This window comes from Eumetopias jubatus, unplaced genomic scaffold, assembly GCF_037043125.1.
Source record: "Eumetopias jubatus isolate StellerSeaLion01/CBP00866 unplaced genomic scaffold, mEumJub1_p1.0 scaffold_2, whole genome shotgun sequence".
In the NCBI taxonomy this organism is placed as follows: Eukaryota; Metazoa; Chordata; class Mammalia; order Carnivora; family Otariidae; genus Eumetopias; species Eumetopias jubatus.
The window spans coordinates 2,219,848-2,246,506 of NW_028274808.1; the positions used below are offsets into that span (position 1 = coordinate 2,219,848).

Here is a 26,659-nt window from a genome sequence, read left to right on the forward strand (position 1 = left end):
TGTGGGCGCTCTGCCCCCAGAGTCCAGGCTCTAACCAGCAGTGACACATGTCTAATGCCAAACTTACTTGTGGGGCTTTCTGACGTTCTTCTGAAAACCTTCTTTATTTTTCATGCTTCCACAAAGTAGCACTGGAAGGTAGATTTTGCTCATTTCCACTTTGGCTCGGTCAGGGAAACATGACCGCATTTTAAACGAGTTTTAGCCTTGATGGTGGTTGAGGGACCGAGAGCTGCTTCATGGCTGCTGCGCCCCTTGGTGGAGGACAGTGAGGCTGTCTGGAGCGGCTGCTCTCCCGTGCTCCGTGGAATTGCTGTGTGGTACACACCGTGTGGCACGCTCTGTGGAATTGCTCCATGGTATGGTACCGTGTGGCACGCTCCATGGAGGCGCTGACTGTGGTCCTGGAAAAGTGAGCGTTGTGTGTGCAAAGTGGCTCTCCTCCTGCTGTTCCCCTGGTCTGGCACAGGGAGGACCGTGTGTCTAGAACAGACTCGGGGCTGCCCGCCACACACACACGAAGCCTCTGTCCGCTGAAGAGGCCCCACACATGACACGTCCCCGCAAGCGAGGGGCAGCAGCGAGTGCCTTCGGATGCCCAACACGGGCGTCTTGGTAGCACGCCAGGCTTCCCACAGCTCCCATGCCCTGTGCCAGAGTCTGGGGGCCCCAGCCTGCCCTCCCAGGGCCCTGCCTCCTGCCTGGCTGGCCTCGCAGAGGCCCCAGGGACATCTCTGGGCCACCCCAGGTGTCTCAGCGTCCTGGGTGTCAGTCTTGCTTTGGTCTTGGAGCTACATGTGTGGTTTCGCACTGCGCCTGCGCGCCCATCACAGACCACCATCCCTGTGTGCTGGGGGTCCCTCTGTGCTCTCTCGGGAAGTGGGAGCCTCTGTTCTTGGGCCTGGCGGGGGCCACCTGCATCCCTCATCCTTGGGGCAACTGTGCACCTGCCTCCTCCAGCTTCCTCTGAGAGTGTCCGTAGTGCAAGCATGCACAATCACTCACATGCACGCAGAGTCACACTCACACACATAGACCCACACTCCCATGCATGCAGACTCACACTCACACATAGACCCACATTCACATGCACGCAGACTCACACTCACATGCACGCAGACACACACTCACACATAGACCCACACTCATATGCATGCAGACTCGCATGCAGACTCACTCACAAGCATGCAGACTCACACTCACATGCACGCAGACACACACATAGACCCACACTCACATGCGTGAAGACTCACACATGCACAGACTCACACTCACTCACACTCACAATAGACCCACACTCACATGCATGCACTCACACACTCGCATGCACTCACACACTCACACATAGACCCACACTCACATGCATGAATGCAGACTCACACATGTATACAGACTCACGCTCACACACTCACACTCACACAGACTTACACTCACACACATAGACTCATAGTCATGCACATGCACTCACCCATAGACCCACACTCACACTCAAACATAGACCCACACTCCCGCACATGCAGACACACTCACATGCACGCAGACTCACATTCACACTCACACAGACCCACATTCACATGCACACAGACTCACACTCAATGCACACACACACTCACACATAGACTAACACACACACAGACTCATACACATGCACTCACACTCACACATAGACTCACACACATGCAGACTCACATGCATGGAGACTCACACACATACACAGACTCACACTCACACATAGACTCACACTCACATGCATGCAGACTCACAGCTCACACACACACACTCACATGCAGACTCATATACATATACACATTCACAGGCTTACACACAGACTCATACAGACTCAACTCAGACTCACAGGTTCACACACACTCACATGCACCAGACTCACACCCATGCACTCACACTCACACATAGACTCATAATGCATAGACTTACACACTCATATGCATGCAGACTGACACACAAGACACACACAGACTCATACACTCACACACATGCAGACTCACAACTCACACACAGACTCACACACATGCATGCAGACTCACACACATACACTCAAATGCACACACAGACTCAAATTCACAGTCTTACAGACTCATACAGGCTCAACTCATACACAGACTCACACACAGGTTCACACACACTGACATGCATGCAGCCTCACACACATACACACAGACTCACACATGCACACAGATACACCCACACAGACTCACACTTACAGGCTTACACAAGTCTCATACAGACTCAACTCATACACAGACTCACACACAGACTCACACAGGCTTACACAAGTCTCATACAGACTCAACTCATACACAGACTCACACACAGATTCACTTAGACTCACATATAGACTCTCACAGACTCACACTGACACACAATCACACACACAGATTCAGAGTCACACACAGACTCACACGCACACACAGACTCACAGATTCACTCAGACTCACACAGAGACTCATTGATTCACATACAGACTCACACATGCACAGACTCAGGCAGATACACCCTCACACACTCATATGCACACACAGACTCACACTCACAGACTCATGCACAGAGACTCACACACTCCCTGACTCCCACACACTCCTGCAGTCATCCACCCGTGTGCTGCCTTGTGTCTCCTTTCTGTGGGGGAGACACACTGTCCACTTCCCAGAAGGCTTGTCGATCGATGCCCACAGCACCCTGGGTGTGTCAGGGGGTGGTCCTCACCTCACAGTTCACACCTCAGTGTAGCAGATAGAGTCCAGCAGGTCACACTTTTAAGCCTCAAATATTGCAATGTATTCTGTCTAGGTTTCAAATGAGCCCTTGCCATCTAATCAGTGACTTCATAGAATTAACACAGCCTCATTTTGTTGTAAGTGATAATGGACATAATTGCACTTACAGCATCTCCTGAAATGGCCGGAGCGAAGATGCAGAACACGGTCTCAGGGCTGTGCTGGATGTTCTATAAACGCAGGTTTACAGAAGTCCTGCCTGGTGTGCAAGGGTGCCTGAGTGGGCCTCCGCCTTACTGACGGCGGTCCTGTGGTGCCCAGAGAGGCATCTGTGGTCATGGTCTGCGGCTGTACGTAGCAGCATCAAGTGTAGCCCTGGGTTCAAGAGAAGCAGGGTCCTCTCTGGTCCCCCTCCTCCTCCAGGTTTTCCTTCCTGGTCTTCCATCTTGTCCGTGTGAGTGACCCTTCACAGAGTTCGCTCACTCTGGCTATTTAAGGTTCGAGCAATGCGAGAGGCTGGTGGAGCTGCGGGAGCCATGTTGGGAGGACGTGGGGGAGGCGCCCATCAGCTTGGTGGGGCAGCTGCTTCTGTCCAGCAGTGTGCTTCCTGCTGGGGCTGGCAGGGCCAGCCGTGTAGGAGGTGAGCAGAGCAGGTGGGGGGAGCCTGCCGCATAGCACACACACGCGCACCCAACTGCATTGGCTCTCCCCAGCTGAGCTCCTGCCCCCCACCACTGAGCTGCTGCCCTTCACACTCTCTGAAGGGTGAGGTCTCAGGTATGGGGGCAGGGGCGCCCTGATGCAGAGAGGTGGAGGTGATGGGGTGTCTCTGTGCCCCGTGTGAGTGTTCCAGTGACCTTCCTGTTGGCCGCTCCCCATCCCCCACCCTCCGTGGGGCCCCAGGTTGGGGACTTGCACTCTGCCTGGTCATCGATTCAGCCCTCTCTGCTCGCACAGTCCCCTGCCCTCACCCCTGCTCTCTGCCTTCAAAAAAGTCTGACATGGCTCTCATCTTTGCGTTGGGGTGTGCGCTTGCTTCACGTCTCTGTGGGGAGGGGTGAGTTTCAGCAGGAGCCGAGGTCACGGAGGCGACGTGGGGACACTGCCAGGAGCAGGCTCACAGACACCATCTCGGGGGTTCTTCCAATCACTCCGTCAGGGCAAGTGGTTTTCACTGTGTTTTTGTTGGATGATCTTCCATTACGTGTGCTCATGTGAGAGTAAATGGAAACCAAAGAACACCACAGTCATGGCCATTTTTATTTTGGTTTCTATTTCTTTACGTAAAGTCATAAATACACCTTGTTTCTTTTTTTTTTTTTTTTGGCCACATATCTTATGATAATCATCCACCTTTTATATCAATACTGTGTCCACAATTTCTCATAATTACATGGTGTTTCATAATTACGTGCTGTGGTTTAAAGTCTTCCTTACGGGGATAGCAACCGTTGTTCATTATTTTAAATAACTATGCAATGTACCTCATTGGACAAAGAGAGGCTGATTTCAGTATTTGGGAATACTTCCTCCGAGTGAGCTCCCAGAAGTACGAGGACCGTGTGGAATATGTGGGTATCTTGAGGATTCGTAATAGAAGTCTCCGGGCGCTCACCTCATAGCAGATGGTGCGTTCAGAAGTCCCTTCTGCATCGCACGCTCCTCAGTGGTTTTAATCACATCATTTTCTTTCATTTTGCTGATTCTATAAATAGTGTCTTCTAGGTGCTGGAATACCCTGAGTTCATGTAAAGCTCTGAAGTTACATATCTAATAACAATCTCTGCCTCGAGCTCAGAGCTTTTGCCGAAATAAGAGGCTGCTCAGTAGCTTCCCATCTTCTGACCCCTCCCCTCCCACGGACCACCCGCCCCAATCCAGTCAGGCTGAGTTCCTACTCCAGACACGTGAAATAAGTTCTCATTTCCTAGGGTTTTCTTGCTGCCTGTGGCTTCTCCTGTTTTCTTACCCAGTCTTCGCTCATCTCAGAGGACTGACCGTAGCCTTTCATCTCCTTGACTCCTTCCTGTATCATTTCTGCTGACTCATCATCTCCCGTTTGCTGATCTCCTACAATACTTCAGTTCCAGATCAACTAATGCAGAGTTTACTGTGTTACTGTGCTGTTTGCAAGAATTTTCCTCCTCTTCTTAAACTTAGCTGCCAAGGGGCAGATGTTGAGCCTTTTCCTAAAGTTACGTGTCCTTTACAGTACTCAGCAAAGAGATTTTCAGATACATGTGGCATTGGCAGATGCTTATGGAGTGAACGAATATGGCGTGGGGAAGGTTAGAAGAATGCATGGATGGAACATACACGTGTGAGGCTGTGTTTACCGTGGGACAGAGCAGAGACGCCTGCGGCTGCACCTCTATGTTCTGATGGCACACGTACTGCTTTTCTTGGTCTGAGTCTGTTTTGTTTTCTGCAGGGGCATCTGCTTCTCCACTAAAGGTACTCTGCACTGAAGAAGGAATAAGACTTCAGTGTTTCATGAAATATTTTACCGAGGAAATGAAAGTGAACTGGTATCACAAGTAAGTATAAGTGTGATTGACGGTGGCCGCAGATGGAGCAGTGCCCAACACATACAGCTGGTCGCCACGCTCCTGGCTGCGTGTCATGGCGCTGCCCATCTTCTCGACAGCCTTGGCCCGGGCAGGGGACATCATGGCAATAGGCAGGACCTCCAGGAGAGGAGAGAGAAAGAAATGCCTGAAGGTGCCAGAGACACATTTCTGCAACGTCTAGGCTTTACCAAATGGGGTGACACCCATTTTATCAGCAGTGTAGCAGGCAGCTAAAGGAAAAATAATATGTAGAGGCCACACTCCCAATTTCCAGTCTGTCAGAGTCTCACTAGCTTGATCAAGCAGAAAAGGGCCAAAATAAGGCCAGAGTTAAAAGAAGAAAGGGAAAGACAAGGCCCTGAATAAACAGCAGGTTTTCTGTGTCTCACCAAGGGTATCCCTAAAGCAGCTGCTCAGAGCTGCAGGGCTCTGAGCAAACAGGACCGCGGTCCAGGACCCCCTAGAGCCGCAGAAGAGGGAGCTTCATCTCTACTCGGACCCAAGGACACAGGCAACATTCTTAGCCCATATTTCCAGTGATGTGAGGATACCAACATCTTAAGCTCCTCAGTGAATCATAGACCATAGTGTCCACATCATGCTTTTGGATATTATATTTCTCTAACACTTCAGAAGGCAAATTCTGTGGTTATGGCTATTTCACTTTTAAAAGCATTATTTGTCCAGGTGCATCTATTTGTGAGTAAAGTGTGAAGTGCTAAAAGGATAAATATTCTTGGGGTTTTTCCCATTTAAATCCTGATGGGCTATGCTTTTGTTTCCAATGTTTTACTTAGAAACCCAAAATCAGATGTTTTGGAGTCTCAGTGCATCTGTGTGGGGCATCTCTCTGGCTCTGTGTTTTTAACAGTGTGGAATCCAGTATGAGGAGGGGTCATTGCAGATCCTGTGGGAAGGGTCTGTGCATTAGAGGCAGAGTCTTGTTGTAAAGGGCCCTGATAACAGAAGCCTTAAAGATGGAAACTCTGGTGTATTTTTGTGATATAATTTTTTGTAAGGATATATTTTCTTAGACAAATGGGTAAATCTGTGTCTCTAGCTGAATCAAGCCTTCCTGGAAAGGAGAATTCATGACTTCCTTTCCTTTGCTATTTTGTTCCGTACGGCATGCTCTCCTGCAGTAGGTCCTGTGCACTTGTGAGGTGTGTCCTCTATTCCCTTGTAAACCTGCCCATCCCTGGGAGAGGATGCTCCTTCCTCCACTCTTCTCCCTGCGAGTGGCAGGCTCTGCACCAGGTGCTGGGGTGCAGAGATCAGACGTGCACTGCACACACATGCATGGACACACACCAGTGTGAACGCACATGCACGCCTGTGTGAATGCACATCACACACACCCACGTGAGCACACTCACACCTGCATGAACGTGTACCCCACACACCCACGTGAAGGCACACACCCACGTGAAGGCACACCTGCGTGAACATGCACTGCGCACATCTGTGTGAACACACACTTCACACCCGTGTGGATGCACACTCAAACCCGTGTGGACATGCACACGCATGTGAACACACACACCTACATGAACGCACACCTGCGTGAACCTGCACCGCACGCACCGGAGTGAACACACACTGTTCACACCCGCGTGGATGCACACTCAAACCCACGTGGACACACACGCGCATGTGAACACACACCCCTACACGAATGCACACCTGCGTGGACGTGCGCCACACACACCCGCATGCACACATGCACACGAGGAGGTGGACAGATCAGTACTGGCACTAACATGAGATCTATGTCACAGTAACAGCCACTTTGCATTAAATGCTTTTCACACATGATTTCACAGAAGCCCTGAGTTAGGCACTAACATCCACTTACATCGATGTAGAAACTGAGGTTTAGGCAGAGGAACATGATCGGTTAGTTCAAAGTCCCACAACTAGTGAGTGGAAGGGCAGGGATCTAAACAGTAGTTAGTCTGACTCTAACCAGTACCCTGCTCAGGGGTGTCAGGCTTGTGGGGGCTTGATGACGGACAGGCAGACAGACAGACGGGAGAAGTCAGGGCTCAGAGCAGGTGTGTGACTTGTGGATAACGTGGCATCAGATGGAAAGTTCGCGAGAGCCCGGCAGAGAAGGTGGCAGCATCGGAGACCTCCATGGACCTGAAAGTGGCCTTGTTTGTACGTTTTTTTTTCTTCTCCAAACAGAACATGCTCCACAACCAACCAAGTCTTTCTTGAGCACTTTTAGGACTAAAATATAACTTGGACTTCTATCCTACTAGACTGTTGAACAATATTAAACTGTATCTTGCAGATACAGTTGCAGATATAATGTTTGGTGTATTTCAGTATTCGACTATTAAATAAGTTCTTGTGGAAACAGAAAAATAGAGGAGAATATGAAATAAAATCTGCCTCGGAGACTCATGACAGACACAGGGCGGCCCGGGGACGTCACTGGTGCAGACTTGATGGTGGACACCTGAATAGTTTGAGTCAGTAGGCGGCACGGGATTGACAGAGAGTGATGAGGATTTGGAGAAGTGCGAGCATAAGCAGGGACAGTTGTTCTTTGGGTAAAAATGCTGAGGAATCCATCCAAGCAGGTGAAAGTGCCGCTCCAAGGAAAAGGCTGCAAGCCTCTTCAGAATGAGAGTGACACTCAGCAAAACCGTTCTTCCAAAAAAGCGTTGTGTCCTCCTGCTCAGAGGTGAAATTCATACGTCATCCAGAGCACAGATTGCTCAGGTGCTGACCCCTGGAGGCTTAGCCGCGTCCCCGCCACTGAGGAAATCTCAAGCAAAAAACCCCAGCTGCCTCGAGTCTCACAACATGTGTTCTAATTCAGCTGGGGGGAAATTTCTCCCACGGAGGTGCCCTCGAAATCTAGTGAACCAGCACGTCTGAAGTCACTCGGCATGTCACGAGGTGGGAAGAGCTGAGCGGGGTGTTGGGATGGCACCTTGGTTCCCGGGGAGGGGCTCTCTAGCTACTGTGTAGTGTCCTCACCGGGGCCCCCCGCCTGAAACAGATGCCCAAGGGGATGCTTCCCGGCCTGTCCGCTCACACACCTGTCTGGAAGCGTGGGGCGGCCAGCGTTTGTGATTTTGGCTATCACGGGGGCAGTAGTAAAACTTGCTGGATAGTTTAAGCACCTCGCAGGCTGTGTTGTTTTGTGGGACTCTTGCAGGCGGCTGGCGTTCCTCAGGACCGCCTCCTCCAGCCAGATGCAAATACCTCCTGACTTTGGGGGATTATCTCTGATATCTGTGTTTGTCTTCTAACGGGGAGGCAGAATCCGGATGGAGGTGACGTGAACATCTGACCAGTGTGATAGGAGCAAACTGTTACTTTCCTACTGGGACAGCACGTCCGTGTTCACACCTCAGGTCTCTTGGAAAAGCAGCCTTGGCTGGACCATCTTTGACTTAGTTTTTAGACTTTTGCACCCGTGTCCCTTCCAACTACTTGTTTTAACATATCATCATTTAAAATCTTTCATTGTAAGATACAAAATACTTTAGGCTTATAGGAAAGTTGCAAAAGCAGTACAGAGAGTTCCTGTGTGGCTTTCGCCTAGCTTCTCCAGGAGAAAAACCGGGAGGTGAATGGTGACCTGGCCCGACATGGCCCTCCGCACTGAGCTGCAGACCTAATGCATGTTGTGCCCGTTTTCCAGGATGCTACTGTGCATTAACCGTCCTGGCTCCTCAGTGTCCTTGAATCTGGGGCAGCTCCTCAGTCTGTCCTTCCTTGTCTTTCATGACCTGGGTGCCCCCTGAGCGTTCTGGTCTGGTGCTTTACAGAGTGGCCGTCCACTTGGGTTTATCTTGTGCTTTCCCATGATGAGATTGGAGGTGCTCCTTTGTGGTCAGAGTCCTGTGGAAGCGATGCTGACAGCTCTCACCTGGTTGACAGGTGGCTTCCCAGGTCTGTCCCCTGCAATGTCACTAGCTTTCCCTTTGTAATTAGTAAGTATCTGGGGGCAATACATTGAGACTTTGCATATCTCTTTTGCACATCATTCTCTGATTCACTTATTTCACCTGCATAACACCCTCGAGTTCCATCCACGTTACTGCAAAGGGCAAGATCTCATTCCTTTTGATGGCTGCATAATATTCCATTGTGTATATATACCACCGCTTCTTTATTCATTCATCTGTTGATGGGCATCTTGGCTCTTTTCACAGTTTGGCTATTGTGGACATTGCTGCTATAAACCTTGGGGTGCATGCACCCCTTCGGATACCTACATTTGTATCTTTGGTGTAAATACCCAGTAGTGCAATTGCTGGGTCAAATGGTAGCTCTATTTTCAACTTTTTGAAGAACTTCCACACTGTTTTCCAGAGTGGCTGCACCAGCTTGCATTCCCACCAACAGGGTAGGAGGGTTCCCCTTTCTCTGCATCCTCACCAACATCTGTCATTTCCTGACTTGTTAATTTTAGCCATTCTGACTGGTGTGAGGTGATATCTCATTGAGGTTTTGATTTGTATTTCTCTGATGCTGAGCAATGCTGAGCACTTTTTTCATGTGTCTGTTGGCCCTTTGGATGTCTTCTTTGCAGAAATGTCTTCTTGAACATTGTCGAATTCAATGGGAAACAGCCAGAGAGGGCGTGGGCCTGGGAGGCTATGTTGACTCTGGGGAGGGGGCTGGAGGCTGGAATTTGTCCCAGGTGGGAGAGCTGAGCTAGGGAAGGGGCAGGAGGAACAGTGTGTGGCCATGTCCTGCCAGGGGTTTCACTGGTATCCGGGGAACAGAACTAGCATGTGGCCCAAGAAAATGTGGGGCTCTGGGAGAAGCTGACTCAGAGCTCAGTCCTGCAGCTCAGCCTGGATTAGGGGTGAAGGCATGTCCCTGTCCTAAAGCAATGGGTTCTTTCTGGAGCTGGGGCTCTGGGAGGGAGCGGGATCATGGCTGCTGAGCCGTGGCATCCCTGGCTCAGGGAGCGTGCATCTCTGCAGTCAGAGCTGGAGCCAAGGAATATGTAGCTGTGGCCAGGAACTTGTGGGGCCCCAGGGGAGCAGCACACAGGCTGTTGTGTGACTGGGAACTTCGTGACCTCCTCCCCGTGCAGTGGCTTTTACCCTTCCTCACCACTGAGCGACGTCACATGGACGTGGATGGTCTTCACCAAAAGACACTGTCAAGGCGATGGAGGGTTGCTTTCTTTAAGTCAGACCCGAATGGCAAACAGCTCAATCGCTGTGGAGTGGGAGCTGCGGTGGTTGGCAGTGTGTCCGTCTGTCTCTGCTGCTGGACAGGTGGTGGTCAACACATCGAAGGCAGGAGGACGTCTGTACCTAGAGCTGCCCTGCGAGTCTTGCTTGGATGTATGGTTGCTTCTGCCCTGAGCACAGAAGGCTGAGACGGAAGAAAGCCATGTTGTTGTCTTCTCCAAGCAGCCTGCTGATTTTGTGGACAGATCCCCATCAGAACGGGACGTATTTCAACAGAACCTAAGCTCCTCAGAGGCTGAAATGGTCACTGTTTCCCAGAGCATTTTTCCGGCAACCCTGGGGCCGCACGAGTTTCGGGTGTCGAGGAAAGCTGGGTCTGATGTGGCTGATAACATGCAAACTCCGATGGTTTTCCTTCACGGCCCTGAAGCTCATGGGCTTCCAGCCGTGCCCCACTGAAGCCTCTCTGAACTCTCTGTTCCTGTCTGTCTGTCTCTCGCACGCACTCATGGGAAGCAGACGCCTCACCATCTTTATCTGTGTGTCCAGAGCACAGCAGATTTCCTCTTTGAGGACGATGTGTTTGAATTCATGGAAATAAAGAAGAGCAGCTCTCCAGCCCTAAGGCCCACAGAGCACATGGCACAGGGGAACCCCCTGGGCCTGCCATACGTGGAGCTGCCTCTTCGGGAAACTCTGAGCAGCCTGCTCGTGCACAGAGCAGACTCAGCCAATCCTTCTCCCCCAGCTGTGAGCTGCACAGCCTTCGAGGCTGAATGCAAATCCCCAGCATGGTCCAGGTCACCCCTTCCCAGCAGAACAGGGAGTGAGCTGCAAATCCCAAAGCAGTATCTTGTCATTGCAGGGAGGGGGACGTTGCTGCTCCCAGCACGGGACCTAGTGTGCTGGGATGGGTGGAGGGCATCCCATTCATGGCGTGGCTCACACTAAAATCCCCGCTGTGCCGGGGAGACTCTGTGTGCTTAGTGAGCACAGACAGCCATGTTGGGGCTATGTGGTCATGTGTGCATCTGGCAGGGTTTAAGGCTGATCCTCAGGAACAGCTGTAGCAGACGGAGTGGGGCGTGACAGACGGCCGGGGCCATTTGTGTTGGAAAGAAGGTGTCTCCTTACTCTGTTTGGAAGAGGCTCTCCATACACATTAGCTGCTGTTTACTTGGATGCGGTGCATTAGTCCATAAGCTGTTAAGGCGGGCTTAGTTCCCCACTGGCCTACGATGGATGATTTGCCAGTTGGCCCATCCAAATGCCCATTGTCAGTGCGTACAAGGCGTGAAGACGGCCCTTCTTCATCCCGCTGCGATGTTCGTGTTCCGCGTTGCTGTCCGTTTATGTTGGGCTGTTTGCACACGTGGGCTCCTCACTGTCCCTAGCGTTTCAGGCTTGGGACTGATTGCCCAACCCACAGCATGGGATATTTTCTTTGAAAGAGTGTTTCTCTCTGCAGAACTGAGAATCACTATGTACAGCTGAATTTCCTATTTGTGCATGGGAATGAGTAGTCTGAGCGCTGGCCTCCCCGGGATGCACTAACTCCCCACCCCCTCTTCCCAGCCCCTGGCCGGCACCATCCCACCTCCGTCTCCATGAACTTGACTACTCCAGGAGCCTCCCTGTAGAATCGTTAGTCCTTGTGTTTTTGTGAGTGACTTCTCTCACTCAGTAGAATGTGATGTCACCCAAGTCCATCCATATTGTAGCAGGTGTCGAAACTCCCTCCCTTTCTTGGGCCGAACACTGTTGCACTGTAGGTGTACCTGACACATTCTTCATTCATCCAGTGATGGACGCTTGGGGTACTGTCACCTTTAGGCTCTTGTGAATCATGCTGCTGTGAACATGGGTGCGGATACTTGCATCCCTGCTTTCAGTTCTTTGGGTTTTATATCCACCAGTTGCTGGATCATACGGTCATTAGAAAAAGATTTTTGAGAAAAAAAAATGCCATGCTATATAGAGCATTTTTGAGTCTGTTATGTTGTAGCCAACAAGCATATATTAATAACAACGTATCTTTAAAAACTAGGTATCAGGTTCAATTTTACAAGGTTTTCAGATCTGAGCTACTGATGTAGTTAATGAATTTATAATATCCAGAAAGATCTATTGTGACATGAGCACGAGTGAGCCCGACGGGTCTCCCCACCCAAACACGTGTCTGTTGCCCCATGGCCATCTTGCATATAGTATGAGGTTCTAAATTGAGATGAGTTTCTGTTAACTTTTTTTTTTTTAAAGAGATGCCAGGATTGCATCTAGTGAGCATATGAGGATCGGAGGCAGTGAAGAGATGGCCTGGCTGCAGATCTGTGAGCCCACAGAGAAGGACAAAGGAAAATACACCTTCGAGATTTATGACGGCAAAGACAACCATCAGCGCTCACTCGACCTGTCTGGTCAGGGTAAGATAATTATTCTTTAGCTTCTCCTGATTCTGTGTTCAGTGATCCATTGACAGTGCTAGACCAGGAAATGCTCTGATTTTATGATTTTCATTCAGAGAAAATTATTTCTGGATAATCAGTTTATTCCTTTGGCTGTTTGTCCATTTTCATTAAGCCAGTTCACGGGTAAAGCACCTGAGTGAGTGAGGGAAAAGCCAAACACACCGAAACCATTAAACCGTATGAAACATTTCCTTACAGCGTTTGATGAGGCCTTGGCAGAATTCCAGCAGCTCAAGTAAGATTTGCATGTCCGCACGGGTTTGCATGTCTGCATGATGGTCTGTCCCCGGGGGGGGGGGGGGGCGCTGGGCAGAGCGTGGGAACATGGGGGCCCCCGGTGCCCACATAAAAATGACAATTTATGCCGTTCAGTGTGCAGAGGGCAGGCATCCTTCTAAACTGTACATGTTTTTATAAATTAACTGTCTAGAGTCATCATAACCCTGGGTTGCTTTAAATGATGAAAATGACAGGTTTCTGAAATAGTTATAATTATGGCAGTACAATATACAGAACGATTTTTTTAAGGTTATATTTTTGGGTTCTTTTTAAAGACTTTATTTTTTTCGAGCAATTTTATCATAGCAAAATTGAGACGAAGGTGCAGAGATTTCCCGTGTACACCCTGCCCGCCCCATGCACGGCCCGACCCCAGCACCCCCACCAGATGGTGCATTTGTCACCAGCGATGAACCCACAGGGACACGTCCTCACCCACAGTCTGCGGGCGACCTCAGAGTTCCCTCCGGGTGTCGCCCATTCTGTGGGTTTGGACAAGTGTATGATGATGCGTGTCCACCACTGTAGGATCACACAAAGCATATTCACTGCCCTAAAACCCTCTGTGCTCCCTGTTCACACCTCCATCCCCCGTCCTCTGTCAACCACTGATCCTGGTCCTTTCCCTGTCTCTGTGGTTTGGCTTTCCCCAGCACGTCCTGGACTTGCAGTCGTGCAGCGTGTAGACTTTCCGACAGGTGTCTTTCGTGTACTGATCTGCATTTAGGGTTCCTCCCTGCCTTTGTGTGGCTTGAAGCTCATTTATTTTTAGTGCTGAATAATACCCCATTGTTCCGAGCAACTTTTGAAGGAATCCCTTGAGATTTCTAAACGTGGTTCTGAATTTTGGAGTGTCCAAAAAGGAGAGCGGTCACTGGCCATATTAGGTTATTCAGGAAACGTGTGTGGAAAGGATGGACAGACGGCTAAGATAAGTCAGAAACCAGCGTTTTCAAAAAATATCTAGAAATCTCCAGTGCAATCTGGTGAATTTGGTGAAAAAAGAAATCTCTCCAACCTCACGCTCGAACCCCAAGCTTTTTCGCTGGCTTCACCCGCCGAGAGACGGGGCAACCCGCCACCGCCCGCAGCAGCGGCAGGGGACGTTCTTGTGAGAACACTCCTTCCTCCTTCCTTTCGCTTTCATGTCCAGCAAAGCTCCGGAATGTGTGATGCTTGTTGTGGTCCCGTTTTCTCATGACTGTCTTTTTATTCTCTCTGCTCCCGTTGATTTTTAGGGCCGCTGCTTTTGCAGAGAAGAGTAAGTACATGTTACATTGTAACGAGCACCACTTATTATTTTGCGTGGGGCCAAAGGGCCCACACTTCAGGGTTTTAATGTTGTGTGTTAAATGGTAAATTGCAAACCTGCTCGCCCGGATTGGAGAGGCTTCCATGACTCCCACACCCACATTCCCAGTGTTGCCAACAACGCACCCTGCGCCGCCTGCCCGGCCAGCCTTCCACTTTGGCTCCGTGTTATGTCCGGGGTCTCCTTTCTCCTACCCTCCGCCCTCTCGCTCCGTGTTCTTTTATGAGATGCTCAGGCAGGTGCGGCCATAGGTAGAGGACACAGAGCGGAGGTGCAGGAAATCAGCCTGTCAGTCCCGCAGGCCCCAGCGAAGGGAGGCAGGCCGCCCAGAGCCACCTGGGGAAGCACCGGGTCAGGAGGTAGAGGCAGGAGTGAAGGCTGTGCTTAGACCATGGCCTTTGCCGGGGTTTCCTTGGGACAGGCAGGCGGGGCATGGTAAATGATCTAGGACTGGCTCGTTTGAATTATTTCACTGGGCTTTGTTCAGTAGGGGTGGCCTGCAGTTGCCTGGCACCAGGCCCTGGGATGATCAAGTAGAGGAACATTTCTCCCAGGTGCAGGGGCAGCTGGGCGAGGCAGCTTGGAGGGGCGTTGCCTCCTGGGTGAAGGATCGGTGGAGGCATCCTTGCTCTGGGTAGGTTGGTTGGCCTATCACCCTTTGCCTCAGGGCCCTTTGCTCTCTCTGAGAATTGGCTACCCCAGGGGGGGGGCCATCTCCTTAGCCAGGAAGGTTTCTAGGATGTCAAAGCATAATATACAGAAACTAGACTCCTGTAGGGTCCAATGCCCTTAGAAAGCTCTGCTCTCCAGACGCACAAGACCCCTCTCCCTTCCAAGATGCATTTAGCTGTATTGGGTTCCCTGCATGGAGACTTTGGTGAGCTCACGTCCCTCCTTCCCTGGAGGGCGTTCACAGCTGTCCCCTGCACAGGACCTGAGACTCCTCCTGAGCCCCCCACTTTATATACACAGTGGTGGGAGCCCCTCCCTGTGTCGGCTTGTATCCACGTGTACTCAGCTCGGGGCCTGCTTTGTGGAAATGTCCCCACTGGTAGTTTTCTGAACTGAGTTGCCTTCATGTTACAGATCGTGGCAAGGTGATTGGTGGCTTACCTGACGTGGTGACCATAATGGAGGGCAAGGTAAGAGCGCACAGCAGGACACGGAGTTAGGACGGCACGGGGTTTCGGCAGTGCAGTGCAGGCCCCCGTCGTAGTACCTAGCCTGGGGAGGAGAGTGCATGTTGCTCAGCCCCCGGAGGACAGGTTGCTCCCCATCCACCATGATGCTTGTCTTAGGCTGCTTCTGGTAACCCTTATGTTATCAAAGGATGGAAGAGTGTACTCTTCTGGACCCACAAACAGCAGCTTTAGGAGCACGGGGACAAGGTGCATGACTCAGGCATCACAGAGCAGGTGTGTGGCAGCTGTGGGTTCCAGGCCCTGGGCGTCCACCGGCCCTGGGCGTCCACCGGTCCTGGGCGTCCACCCGGTCGTGGGCCCTTGGCAGCAGTAACTGCACAGGGAGCAGGCTGGCCACACCCTGTAGGAAGGCGGAAACCACCCATGTCAAGTGAGAAATGAAAAACATCTCTGCTCAGTTGTCAGGGTCACTTTGGAATTTATAATGGAAACCGCTAAGTGGAGGCTTAGTTTGTGGCCGGTCAGGGGGTCACTGACATCTAGTTGGTACCTCTAGTGACCTTCAGCCGTTCGCACTCAGTGTCCAGGGTTCATAGACACTTGAGAGAATGGCATTAGGCCAAAATACTAAAATGTATAGGCCTTTTCTTTAGCAACTAAGGAAAGCCTAGAGAGTTCCTGAGCTGGGGTCATCGTGGGTCTCACAACAAGGATGGACCGAGGGGTGAGCAACAGCTCCACAGTCCCGTGGGCTGGGCACCCGGTCCTGGGCATCACAGTGCGTTTGCTCCATCTGATTTACCACTTTTAAGACAATATGTTCTTTTGATTTGCCAGAGGAACTGGCAAAATGGATCTGTGAGTTCAAATAGAAAGGAAATTTGGAAACAGGCTAAATACATCTCCTGTAAAATGTAGAGTTTAATTCCCTCTACATTCTTTAATTGAAGTCGGCCATGGATTAAGACTGAGAATAAATAGAAAAAAAATATCATTGATTTTTCTCACGAGCTGCCCATGAGGCTGCGAACTTGTTTGCATCCTGCTGTCTTTGGATCCCTCATGTCTAGCTTGGCGCTTACACATAGAAAGAGCCTGTTGACTGACTGAGCTGTATGCAGGGTGGATAGACACTTCGCTGGCCCATCCCCTTGGGAGAGGCAGTATGACTTCTGTGTTTCTCACCCTTCCTTCTCTGCTCACCCCCCTCCCCCCAAAGACCTTGAACCTGACCTGCACGGTGTTTGGAAACCCTGACCCCGAAGTGGTGTGGTTCAAGAATGACAAGGACATCGAGCTCAGTGAGCACTTCTTAGTCAAGGTGGAGCAGGGCAAGTACGTCAGCATGACCATCAAGGGCGTGACCTCTGAGGATTCGGGCAAATACAGCATCCACGTCAAGAACAAGTACGGAGGCGAGAAGATCGACATCACCATCAGTGTGTACAAACACGGGGAAAAGATCCCAGACATCTCGCCGCCCCAGCAGGCGAAGCCGAAGCTCATCCCGGCCTCGGCCTCTGTGCTGGCCCAGTGAAGGAGCTGCTGCCGGGCGGAAAGGCCACCTGAGTGCTGTGTGCTCGTTCAGACGGCGGACCGTGAGTGAGGTCACGTGCGCCGACGGCCCAGCATGCGTTAATGCTTTTAGTTTTGGTACTTGGTTGTTATTCTTTTATTGTCCCTCTAAGGGTGGAAGCTCAGCTTGTGTGCATCAGGGTAAAACAACGTCTGTGGATGCCCGCAGAGGGGGGTGGTTGCAAGGTGCCCTCTCAGATTTCCATGGATGCTGGCCTGGGACGCAAAGCCCCAGGCATGCTGGTGGTTGTGGTCTGTGGGGCAGACAGCTGAGCAGCTCCGGAATCCTCGCTGTAGAGCCTTGCACGCGTGTGGTACCTGGTTGCACTGAGGTTTTCTGTCGCTGTAGATGAATAAAACTTCATAAAGGCAACTTGTGTGGTTCTCCTGTATCAAGCTATACCCGACCCCATCTGCTTCTTTTCCGGGCTCAATTACGGATTGTCGTGTGGTGGCACAGCCAGGGGCACGCGAACGTGCAATCCAGAGACCAGGGAGGGGGGTGGGGTGCAGATCACACTCACGGTATTTACCCGGCTGGGCTTGGTGGCGGCCCCGAGGCTGGCCGGGACAGCGGCCCACACGACCATCGTTCCTGAGAAGGTGTGCATCTCGTGCCGGCTTAGAGATGTTCAGAGCACGGATCTAAAAGTCTCCGTAGGGGAAAACAGGATGTGTGGATGGCCATGGTCCTTTTTAGTGTGCTAATTAACTAGTTAGGGGTGTCAGAAAGAAGAGAGGCATCGCTTGAAATGATCAGAGCAGTAGCCGTGGAAGCACAGGGAAATTGGCTGACTCTGGGTCTTTCCGTGAAGTTAAACAAAATGTATGGCTGAACATAGTCTTTCTTTGAACTCTTTCCTCCTTTTTTGGGAAGAGGCTGAAATTCCTTCGACACCACATTCCTACCTCAATATTTTAGTTTTATATTAAACATATTGCTTTTATCAGAAAAAGCTTTGGTAGTTCAGAACATTTTTATGTCTCTGTCATTAAGGCCAATCCAAACTCGAGATTGTTATATTTTCCTAAGGTCGTAAACAAAACCCTGAAATTTAAATATGTCCCTAATAATGCTAGCCAGCTGAGCAGGTTTTTATGGTAGGTAAAGTGAGTATCAGCAAGAATTTTTAAAAAAGTATTTTTACCTTCTCTGTTGTGCAGGTGAACTTTAGCTGCCTTTGTCGTTACTGCAGAGTGGAGCAGTGTTTGGCAAGGGGCGATACACACGGATTTTCCTTAATTTGGCCTTTATTTAATGAAACAGGACTTGCTTACTTTCTAGTTTAAATAGTCATTTTTGTTTAGAAATTATAGTTCATGGAAAAGAAGGAATTTCTTAAAGCCATGTCATTTTTTGGGGGGGTGGACTTTATATTTTTAGAGCAGTTTTCATTTCACAGCAAAACCGAGAAGGTGCAGAGGTTTCCCATGTGCCTCCCTCCCCCACTACCAGCATCCCCCCCTTGGACGGTGCATTTGTCACCACTGATGAGCCCGTGTGGACACGTCATCATCCCCCAGAGTCCACAGTCTACATCAAAGTCACTGTTGGTGGTGCACGCTCTGTGGGTTTGCACAAATGTGTGGTGACACGTCCCCACCCTGACAGGGTCCCCCAGAGTGGTCTCACTGCCCTGAACCCTCTGTGCTTCGTCTGCTCCCCCTCCCTCCTCCCACAGCCCTGCGCCCGCTCCCCCCCCTCCACAGCCCTGCACCGGCTACCCCTCCCCCCGTTCCCCTGGCAAGTACTCATCTTTATCTCTTTACAGACTCCATGGTTTTGACTTACATCTTTTAAAAGCAAGCTTTTTTTTTTAAAGATTTTATTTATCTATTTGACAGAGAGAGACACAGCGAGAGAGGGAACACAAGCAGAGGGAGTGGGAGAGGGAGAAGCAGGCTTCCCGTGGAGCAGGGAGCCCGATGCGGGGCTCGATCCCAGGACCCTGGGACCATGACCTGAGCCAAAGGCAGACGCTCAATGACTGAGCCACCCTGGCGCCCCAAGCTTGTGTTTTTGGAACAAGCTTAGGTCTATACAACAGTTGCAAAGACTGCAGGGTTCTGGGTGCCCTTCCCATAGTTCTTCCCGTGGTTAACATTTTATGTTTCCATGGTGCATTTGCCAAAACGAAGGAGCCGACATTGGTCCACCCATAATAACTGCAGACAGCTTTTGGATTCCCCTGGCTTTGCCATCTGCGCCCTCTCTGGATGCCACCTTGCGGTTCGCTGTCACTTCTCCCCAGTCTGGTCTGCGACAGTTCCTGTCTTCCCTTGTTTTGCAAGACTTGATGGTTTTGGGGATTTTCTCCAGTCTGGATTTGTCTGACATGTTCTCATCATAGTCTTGGGTGACAGGCTTTGGGAAGACCCCAGCGGAGAGGTGCCTGACACTCACACATCAGGGTGATGCCAACCCTCGTCACGCATGGAGATGGTGCTGGCTGGCTTCTCCCTGTAGCCTTTCTGATTCCCCCTTTCATGCTCCAGGTCATTTGGGCCAGGCCACGCTCAAGGAAGGGGGTCTGGGGAATGGAGCTCCTCTTGCGGGGGAGAGCGTCTACATAAGTTACTTAGGATTCTTCTGTGAGGAGGATGTGTCTCTTCTTTCCCTTTTATTTCTCTATTCAATCATGTATGTATATCAAGGTGAACTCATGAGACTTATTTCATACTCTGGGTTATAATCCAATACTATGCTATTTATCTTATTGCTCAGGTTGTTCCAGCTTTGGACCCTGGGAGCTGCTTCGGGTTGGCCCCCAGATCCTTTGTCATTTGCTCTTTTGAGTGCTTCCTGACTTTCTGGATCTAGCGGACCCTCTGGGCTCACCTTGCACCTTCCTTGCCCCAGCCCGGGACTCAGCCATTTCTCCAAGGCCCCTGGTTCCCCATACTGGAGAAGGAGATGCAGAATCCAAGGCCTGGGTGCTGGGGGTCATTTAAAATTTTTTATCACACGCCTTCACCTTCCTTCTGTATTTATGCAAATATCATACAATATAGATAATCCCAGTAGGATTACCAGTTAACTCCCTGGGAGGCGGAATGTGAAGAGCTAAGTACCCGGGGAAGATATGTGCATCACCTGTTAACTGTCTGGAAATCCATTAACTGTCTGAAGAACTGTTGTCTGCCTTTCTAGAATCAACACCCGAGTTGGGAGCAAACACGCTGGCCTAGGATCAGGAGACGGGGGATGAGGAGAGCTCTTTGCTCGGTTAGATAAAGCCACTGGGTTCTGGGAATCTTACTGACTCCCTCTGAATCCTGTGCCACCATAACAGCTGTGAGAAGTACAGAAGTGGATGGCTGGGGCACTGGTTTTGTGAACAGGTAAATACAATTTATTTTCAGAACCACACGATGACACTTCATATGTCTGACATATCATGCTTCTACATCCCTTAACACCTTGGTTTATGTTTCCTAAGAACAAGGAACAAAGTATCATCTTATGTTACCATAGTCTAGTTATCAAATAAAGGGAATTCACCTTTGATACAAAACTGTAAGGTATAATCCATATTTTGACCTCACTAGTTATCCCAATAATAAGCTCTAGAGGTTCCCCTCAGTCCAAGATCCAGGTTGGGATCATGTATCACATTTAGTTGTTATGTCTCTTGACTTTTCTCAAATCTGGGACCGTTCCCCACCCTTCTTTGTCTTTAATTATGTTGTTAGTTTCGAAGGACAGAGGCAGGTTATTTTAGGGAGCATTTCTTAATTTGGGTTTGGTGATGTTTCCTCATGATTAAATTCAAGCTATGCATCCCTGGTTGTATTACTATTTGCATTAGCTAGGGTTTTTCAGAGACACAGAACCAATAGGAGATAGATGATAGATGATAGATAGATACATGGATAGATAGATATATAGATAGATGGATGATGGATGGATGGATGATGGATGGATGGATGGATGATGGATGGATGGATGGAGGATGGATGGATGGATGGATGGATGGAGGATGGATGGATGGATGGATGGATGATGGATGGAGGATGGATGGATGGATGGATGGAGGATGGATGGATGGATGGATGGAGGATGGATGGATGGATGATGGATGGATGGATGGATGGAGGATGGATGGATGGATGGAGGATGGATGGATGGATGGATGGATGATGGATGGAGGATGGAGGATGGATGGATGGATGGATGGATGGAGGATGGATGGATGGATGGATGGATGGAGGATGGATGGATGGATGGATGATGGATGGAGGATGGATGGATGGATGAATGGATGGAGGATGGATGGATGGATGGAGGATGGATGGATGGATGGATGATGGATGGATGGATGATGGATGGATGGATGGATGGAGGATGGATGGATGGATGGATGGATGGAGGATGGATGGATGGATGGATGGATGGAGGATGGATGGATGGATGGAGGATGGATGGATGGATGGATGATGGATGGATGGATGATGGATGGATGGATGGAGGATGGATGGATGGATGGATGGATGGATGGAGGATGGATGGATGGATGGATGGATGGAGGATGGATGGATGGATGGATGGATGATGGATGGATGGATGGATGGAGGATGGATGGATGGATGGATGGATGGATGGATGATGGATGGATGGATGGAGGATGGATGGATGGATGGAGGATGGATGGATGGATGGAGGATGGATGGATGGATGGATGGATGGATGGATGGAGGATGGATGGATGGATGGATGGATGGATGATGGATGGATGGATGGAGGATGGATGGATGGATGGAGGATGGATGGATGGAGGATGGATGGATGGATGGAGGATGGATGGATGGATGGATGGATGGATGGATGATGGATGGATGGATGGAGGATGGATGGAGGATGGATGGATGGATGGAGGATGGATGGATGGATGGAGGATGGATGGATGGATGGATGGATGGAGGATGGATGGATGGATGGATGGATGATGGATGGATGGATGATGGATGGATGGATGGATGGAGGATGGATGGATGGATGGATGGATGGATGGGTGGATGGATGGATGGGTAGACACGTAGATAGATAGATCAGTATGAGCAGACTTATTACAGGAATAGCGGATGTGGTTATGGAGGCTGGGAAGTCCCACCATCTGTGTCTACAGCTGGAGGTCCAGGAGAACCAGTGGTGGAATTCGGTCTGACTCTTGAAAGCCTAAGGAGCAGGAGCACCAATATCCAAGGGCAGAAGAAGGCTGTCTCAGCTCAGGCAGAGTGAGTTCACCTTCCTGCACCTTTTTTGCTCCATTCGGGCCCCAGCAGATTAGATGATGCCCACCCCCACAGGGGCGGAAGGGATTTCTGTGCTCAGCCCCCCGACTCACATGCTCACCTCTCTCAGATGCCCTCACAGGTGCCGGCTCTTGCAGCCCCGTCAAGCTGACGCATCCACTGACCCCACACTACTACAGTGGCAAGCTGTCCTCCGGGCTGGCATGCCCAGAAGCACCTGGTGCCTTCTGCCCTTCACAGCAGCATGTTTCCATCTGTGACAAGGGGCCATCAGGTGTCACCATTCAGCTGCCGTGTGTCCCCTGCAGCTCACGCACCATCTGTGGGGACATTTGAAGACCATGGCAGTGTCCTGGACGTGGTAGCTGTACCAGTTCTTGTCTGTGTGCAGCTTTCCCGCGGTGGCTCCAGGGGTGCTGTCTCGTCCAGCAGCGCTGACTCAGCCCGGTCAGCATGCTGCTCATTCCTCACACACTCACTCATTGTGCCCACACCTACCTTTACCTCTCTCCATCTCACTGCGCTCACAGGCACCTGCTTCACTCGCTGGACTCCAAGATTTGCCTGCCCCAACTCACTGTTGTGCCCCACTGTCCACCTTCTGCTGGACGGCAGTGTCCGGTCTTCAGCACTCAGTGTGGACATTCTCCTTCTTGGGTGAGTCGTCTGTGTGCCATCTGTGTCTCTGAGCTCTCCTCGCGTGCCCCTCCACCACCTTACTCTGCCGGCATTCACAGGCCAGCTTCCCCTGGTGGTTGCAAGCTCCCCTAATAAGGCTGATGTCAAGGTTCACACGTGGTTTCCTCTGATGCCTGTTGCCGTAGGAGAGGCCCGTGATCCAGACATGACCTCCCCCTGCTCACACCCACGGCTGCTGGTGAATGACAGCGCCCTGGCCGAGGACAAGCAGGGACATGCAGTGTCCACGCCTCCTCCGGCTCAGCGACTGAGCAGCTTTTTCATTATGGGCATGTCACTTGGACTCTTTAAGCCTAGTTTCTTTTTATCTATAAAAATTGAGGAAATGATGCATTTTATGAGAGAGTGTGATATGTATTCTGATGGCTCAGTTATAGAAAGAATGAATTTTGGATTCATATGATTATGAAATATGGTGGTTTGGGGTACAAGTGGGGCTTTTAAAGAAGTCAACCATCTGTTGAAAATGTCTGTCAGTTCTACTGTTTCTAGGGCATCTCATGAGAATAGTTAGATACAGATTCATTTAAATCAGCCCGAGAAGTGGACTTTGTCTGGGACTCCGAGCCTGTCAGGAAAACAGGGGTGTGTGTGGGAATGTAAGCAACTAAAATGTGATTCAGCAAAACTCGTCCTCATCAAACGAATCATGTCACAAATCATGGGCTTCAAAAACTGAGACAACGGCTAATTAGGGTACAACAGACCCAAACCTTCCTTTGCAGCTTTACATACTCCTACTAGCTGCCCATCACTCAAAGAATGTGTTAATGCTTCTGGGTATATATCTAAAGAAAATGAAAGTATTGTTGGGGAGACACCTGCAGCCCATGCTCGCTGCAGCAGTATTCACAGTCGCCGAGACATGGAAACAGCCTAAGGGTCCATTGATGGATGAATGGATAAAGATGTGTACACACACACACACACACGCACACACACACACACACACACACTGGAATAGTGTGCAGCCATAACAAGGAAGGAAATCTTGCCATTTGAGACAATGTGCAATGACTTTGAGACCATTATGCTAAATAAGTCAGAGAAAGAGAAATACTGGATCATCTCACTTATATGTGGACTCTAAAAAAGTAGAACCCACAGAAGGAGAGTAAAATGGTCATTACCAGAGCCTGGGGAGGGAAAGTGGGGAGATGTTGGCCAAATGCTACAAATGTCCACTTGTAAGATGAGTAACCTCTGGGGATCTAGTGCCCAGCATGGAGACTACAGTTAACAATACTGCTCAATATACTTGAAAGTTGCCTAGAGAGTAGACCTTAAATGTTCTCACCACAAAACAGAAATAGTAGTTATGCGATGTGACACCACGGTGGTGATCATTTTGCAATATGTAAGCGTGTTAGATCTGTGCCTTGCACATCTTACACGTTGTTACGTGTTAATTGTATCTCAGTAAAGCTGGGGGGGGAAGTATTTGTAAACCTGGTCAACTCATGTGAGAAACATAAAGATTTTGCATCTTCTAAAAATAAGATTTTAAGATTGTCCATATCCTATTTTTAAGATATAATTCACGGATTTCCTCCTCTCTGCTCTCAGGCTTGGCCAGAATGAAATTGTTGTGTGAGGTCAGAAAGTGAGCTGGAGACCCCTTTCTGGGAGTGATGTTTTCTGTCTGTCTGTTTTGTTTTCCTTTTGAGCGTCAGAGGGGCATGTTGGCAGAGCTAAAACTTCTGTGGGGCCAAGACCCGGGAACAGGGAGGCACCACTTATTTTGTAGTATTTACTACAGCTCACCTCACGTCAAATGAGTCCTGATCACCAGGACGCACAGCAGGGAAACGGGAATGTGGGCCCCATGCAAGGAACTCACAGCTCCCAAAGGGACACACACTATAGTCAACAGACGTGACAGCGAGACGTGTCTCTCACTTGGCCTCAGAGCTACATCACTGTTTGCAGAGAAGGAGACCCATCCTGGGGATCTGCATCGATGGCCGAGCATGTGACAGATGCCACAGGTAGAGCTCGGGTTTAATACATGTTCCTCATTCAGGGGGTGACAAATGTACTGCTCCCTGCAAAACATGTATTTTTTTCTCCTATGAAACATTTTAACCCAGGAGTGCAGTGGGAATCCACATGTGAACATTAACGGCTTAGAAAATTAAAAACCATAAATGGATTTAGAAATTACATTTCATGAAGAGTACATGCACAGTAGCAATGGCATTAAGCAAATGAACAGATGCGTATCCACGGCAAAAGGTACTGAGTGTTTTATTAGCGGGTGGATATTTGTCATAAAGGTTTTTTTTTTTTTTTAAATTGATTCAAACTATTTGTTAACTAAATGAAGGTAGGTTTGTGCGTTTGTGGATGGGGGAAGTGTCTGTCACCCGTGTGCTGCCCAGAAAGCCTTTCCTCCCATCCTGGGGTTCTGGGTTAGCGCTGGAGAGATGCTCAGTCTCTAGAGGAGGGACTTCTAACCAAGGTCAGGGGTGCACGTGCAGTCTCTCACCTCCAGATGAGCGCCAGGTGGATGCCTCCGTGCTCGGTTCTTAACAAAATGGGGCAACTGTGACTGGTCAGACCAACGTGGCTCTCCCGTCTTTTTCTCAAGACGTGGAAAGAAGGGAAGGCTTTTGCAGGCTGTGGCAGGCATTCCTTCTCCTTCCCATTCAAGAGGTGAGGAGAGGAATGGAAGCGGCCCTGAACTCCAGGTGGCAAACCCGCCCCGCCCCAGTGACCCGCCTGCCCGGACGTCCTCCAAGCCGAGCCCCGGCTGGGGGGGGTCTAGTTTGCTCCGAAGGACATAAGGAGCCCCCGCTTCTTGTTCCTCTTCCCCTGCCCCCACCCCTGTGATTCACCTTGTCCCTGTTCAGTCCCCCAGCCCGTTGGCAGGCCTGCAAGGGCCCAGACCCCTGAGCCATGAGGTCCAAATGCCCAGTGTGGACGCCCCGCGAGCCGGGGACAAACCTTCACCTCTTGGTGTCTCCTTCCTCAGCTGTCACTGGGGGATGACAATGGCGCCCATCCCCAGGGCTACACAGGGAGATTTGTGAGGATGTGTGGCCATATGAGGAGCGCAGGTGAAGTGCCTGGTATACAGCAGGTGCTATGTAAGTGTGTGTTGATACCCAGCATTACTGGTAGCAATGCCTAATATTTAATATTTTAGATTATCTTTTATCTTGATTTTTCCATCTTTTTCCTCATCCACACTTTGTTGCTTTTTTCCCACCATCTTTTCTGTGATTCCTTTTAAAATTTTAGGCCACACTTTATTGTTTTCCTTCAAGGGAGATTTCGTCTGGAGCCAGGGCCCCTCTTCCTATCCTTCACAGACCACCTGTATGAAGACTTAGGGATCCTTTTTTTTTTGTTTGTCCTTACATTTACTCTGTAAACATTCACTTTAAAAAAAAAATAAGCCTTCTTGGAAAGATGGGATTGTACCCCATTTCTTTCAAAATTATGGTTTTGTT

The 26,659-nt window shown here is 50.1% G+C and overlaps 1 protein-coding gene across 1 annotated transcript in view; it reads left to right on the forward strand.

The window, feature by feature from the left end:
* Positions 1 to 17,214, forward strand: part of MYOM2 (myomesin 2) — an 80,680-nt gene extending 63,466 nt beyond the window's left edge. The window contains exons 31-36 of the mRNA XM_028099839.2: positions 5,167 to 5,272; positions 12,736 to 12,899; positions 13,143 to 13,179; positions 14,462 to 14,484; positions 15,622 to 15,677; positions 16,897 to 17,214. Coding sequence (XP_027955640.2) covers positions 5,167 to 5,272; positions 12,736 to 12,899; positions 13,143 to 13,179; positions 14,462 to 14,484; positions 15,622 to 15,677; positions 16,897 to 17,214 — 704 coding nt within the window. The remainder of the gene's footprint in view (positions 1 to 5,166; positions 5,273 to 12,735; positions 12,900 to 13,142; positions 13,180 to 14,461; positions 14,485 to 15,621; positions 15,678 to 16,896) is intronic.
* The last annotated feature ends 9,445 nt before the right edge of the window (positions 17,215 to 26,659 follow it).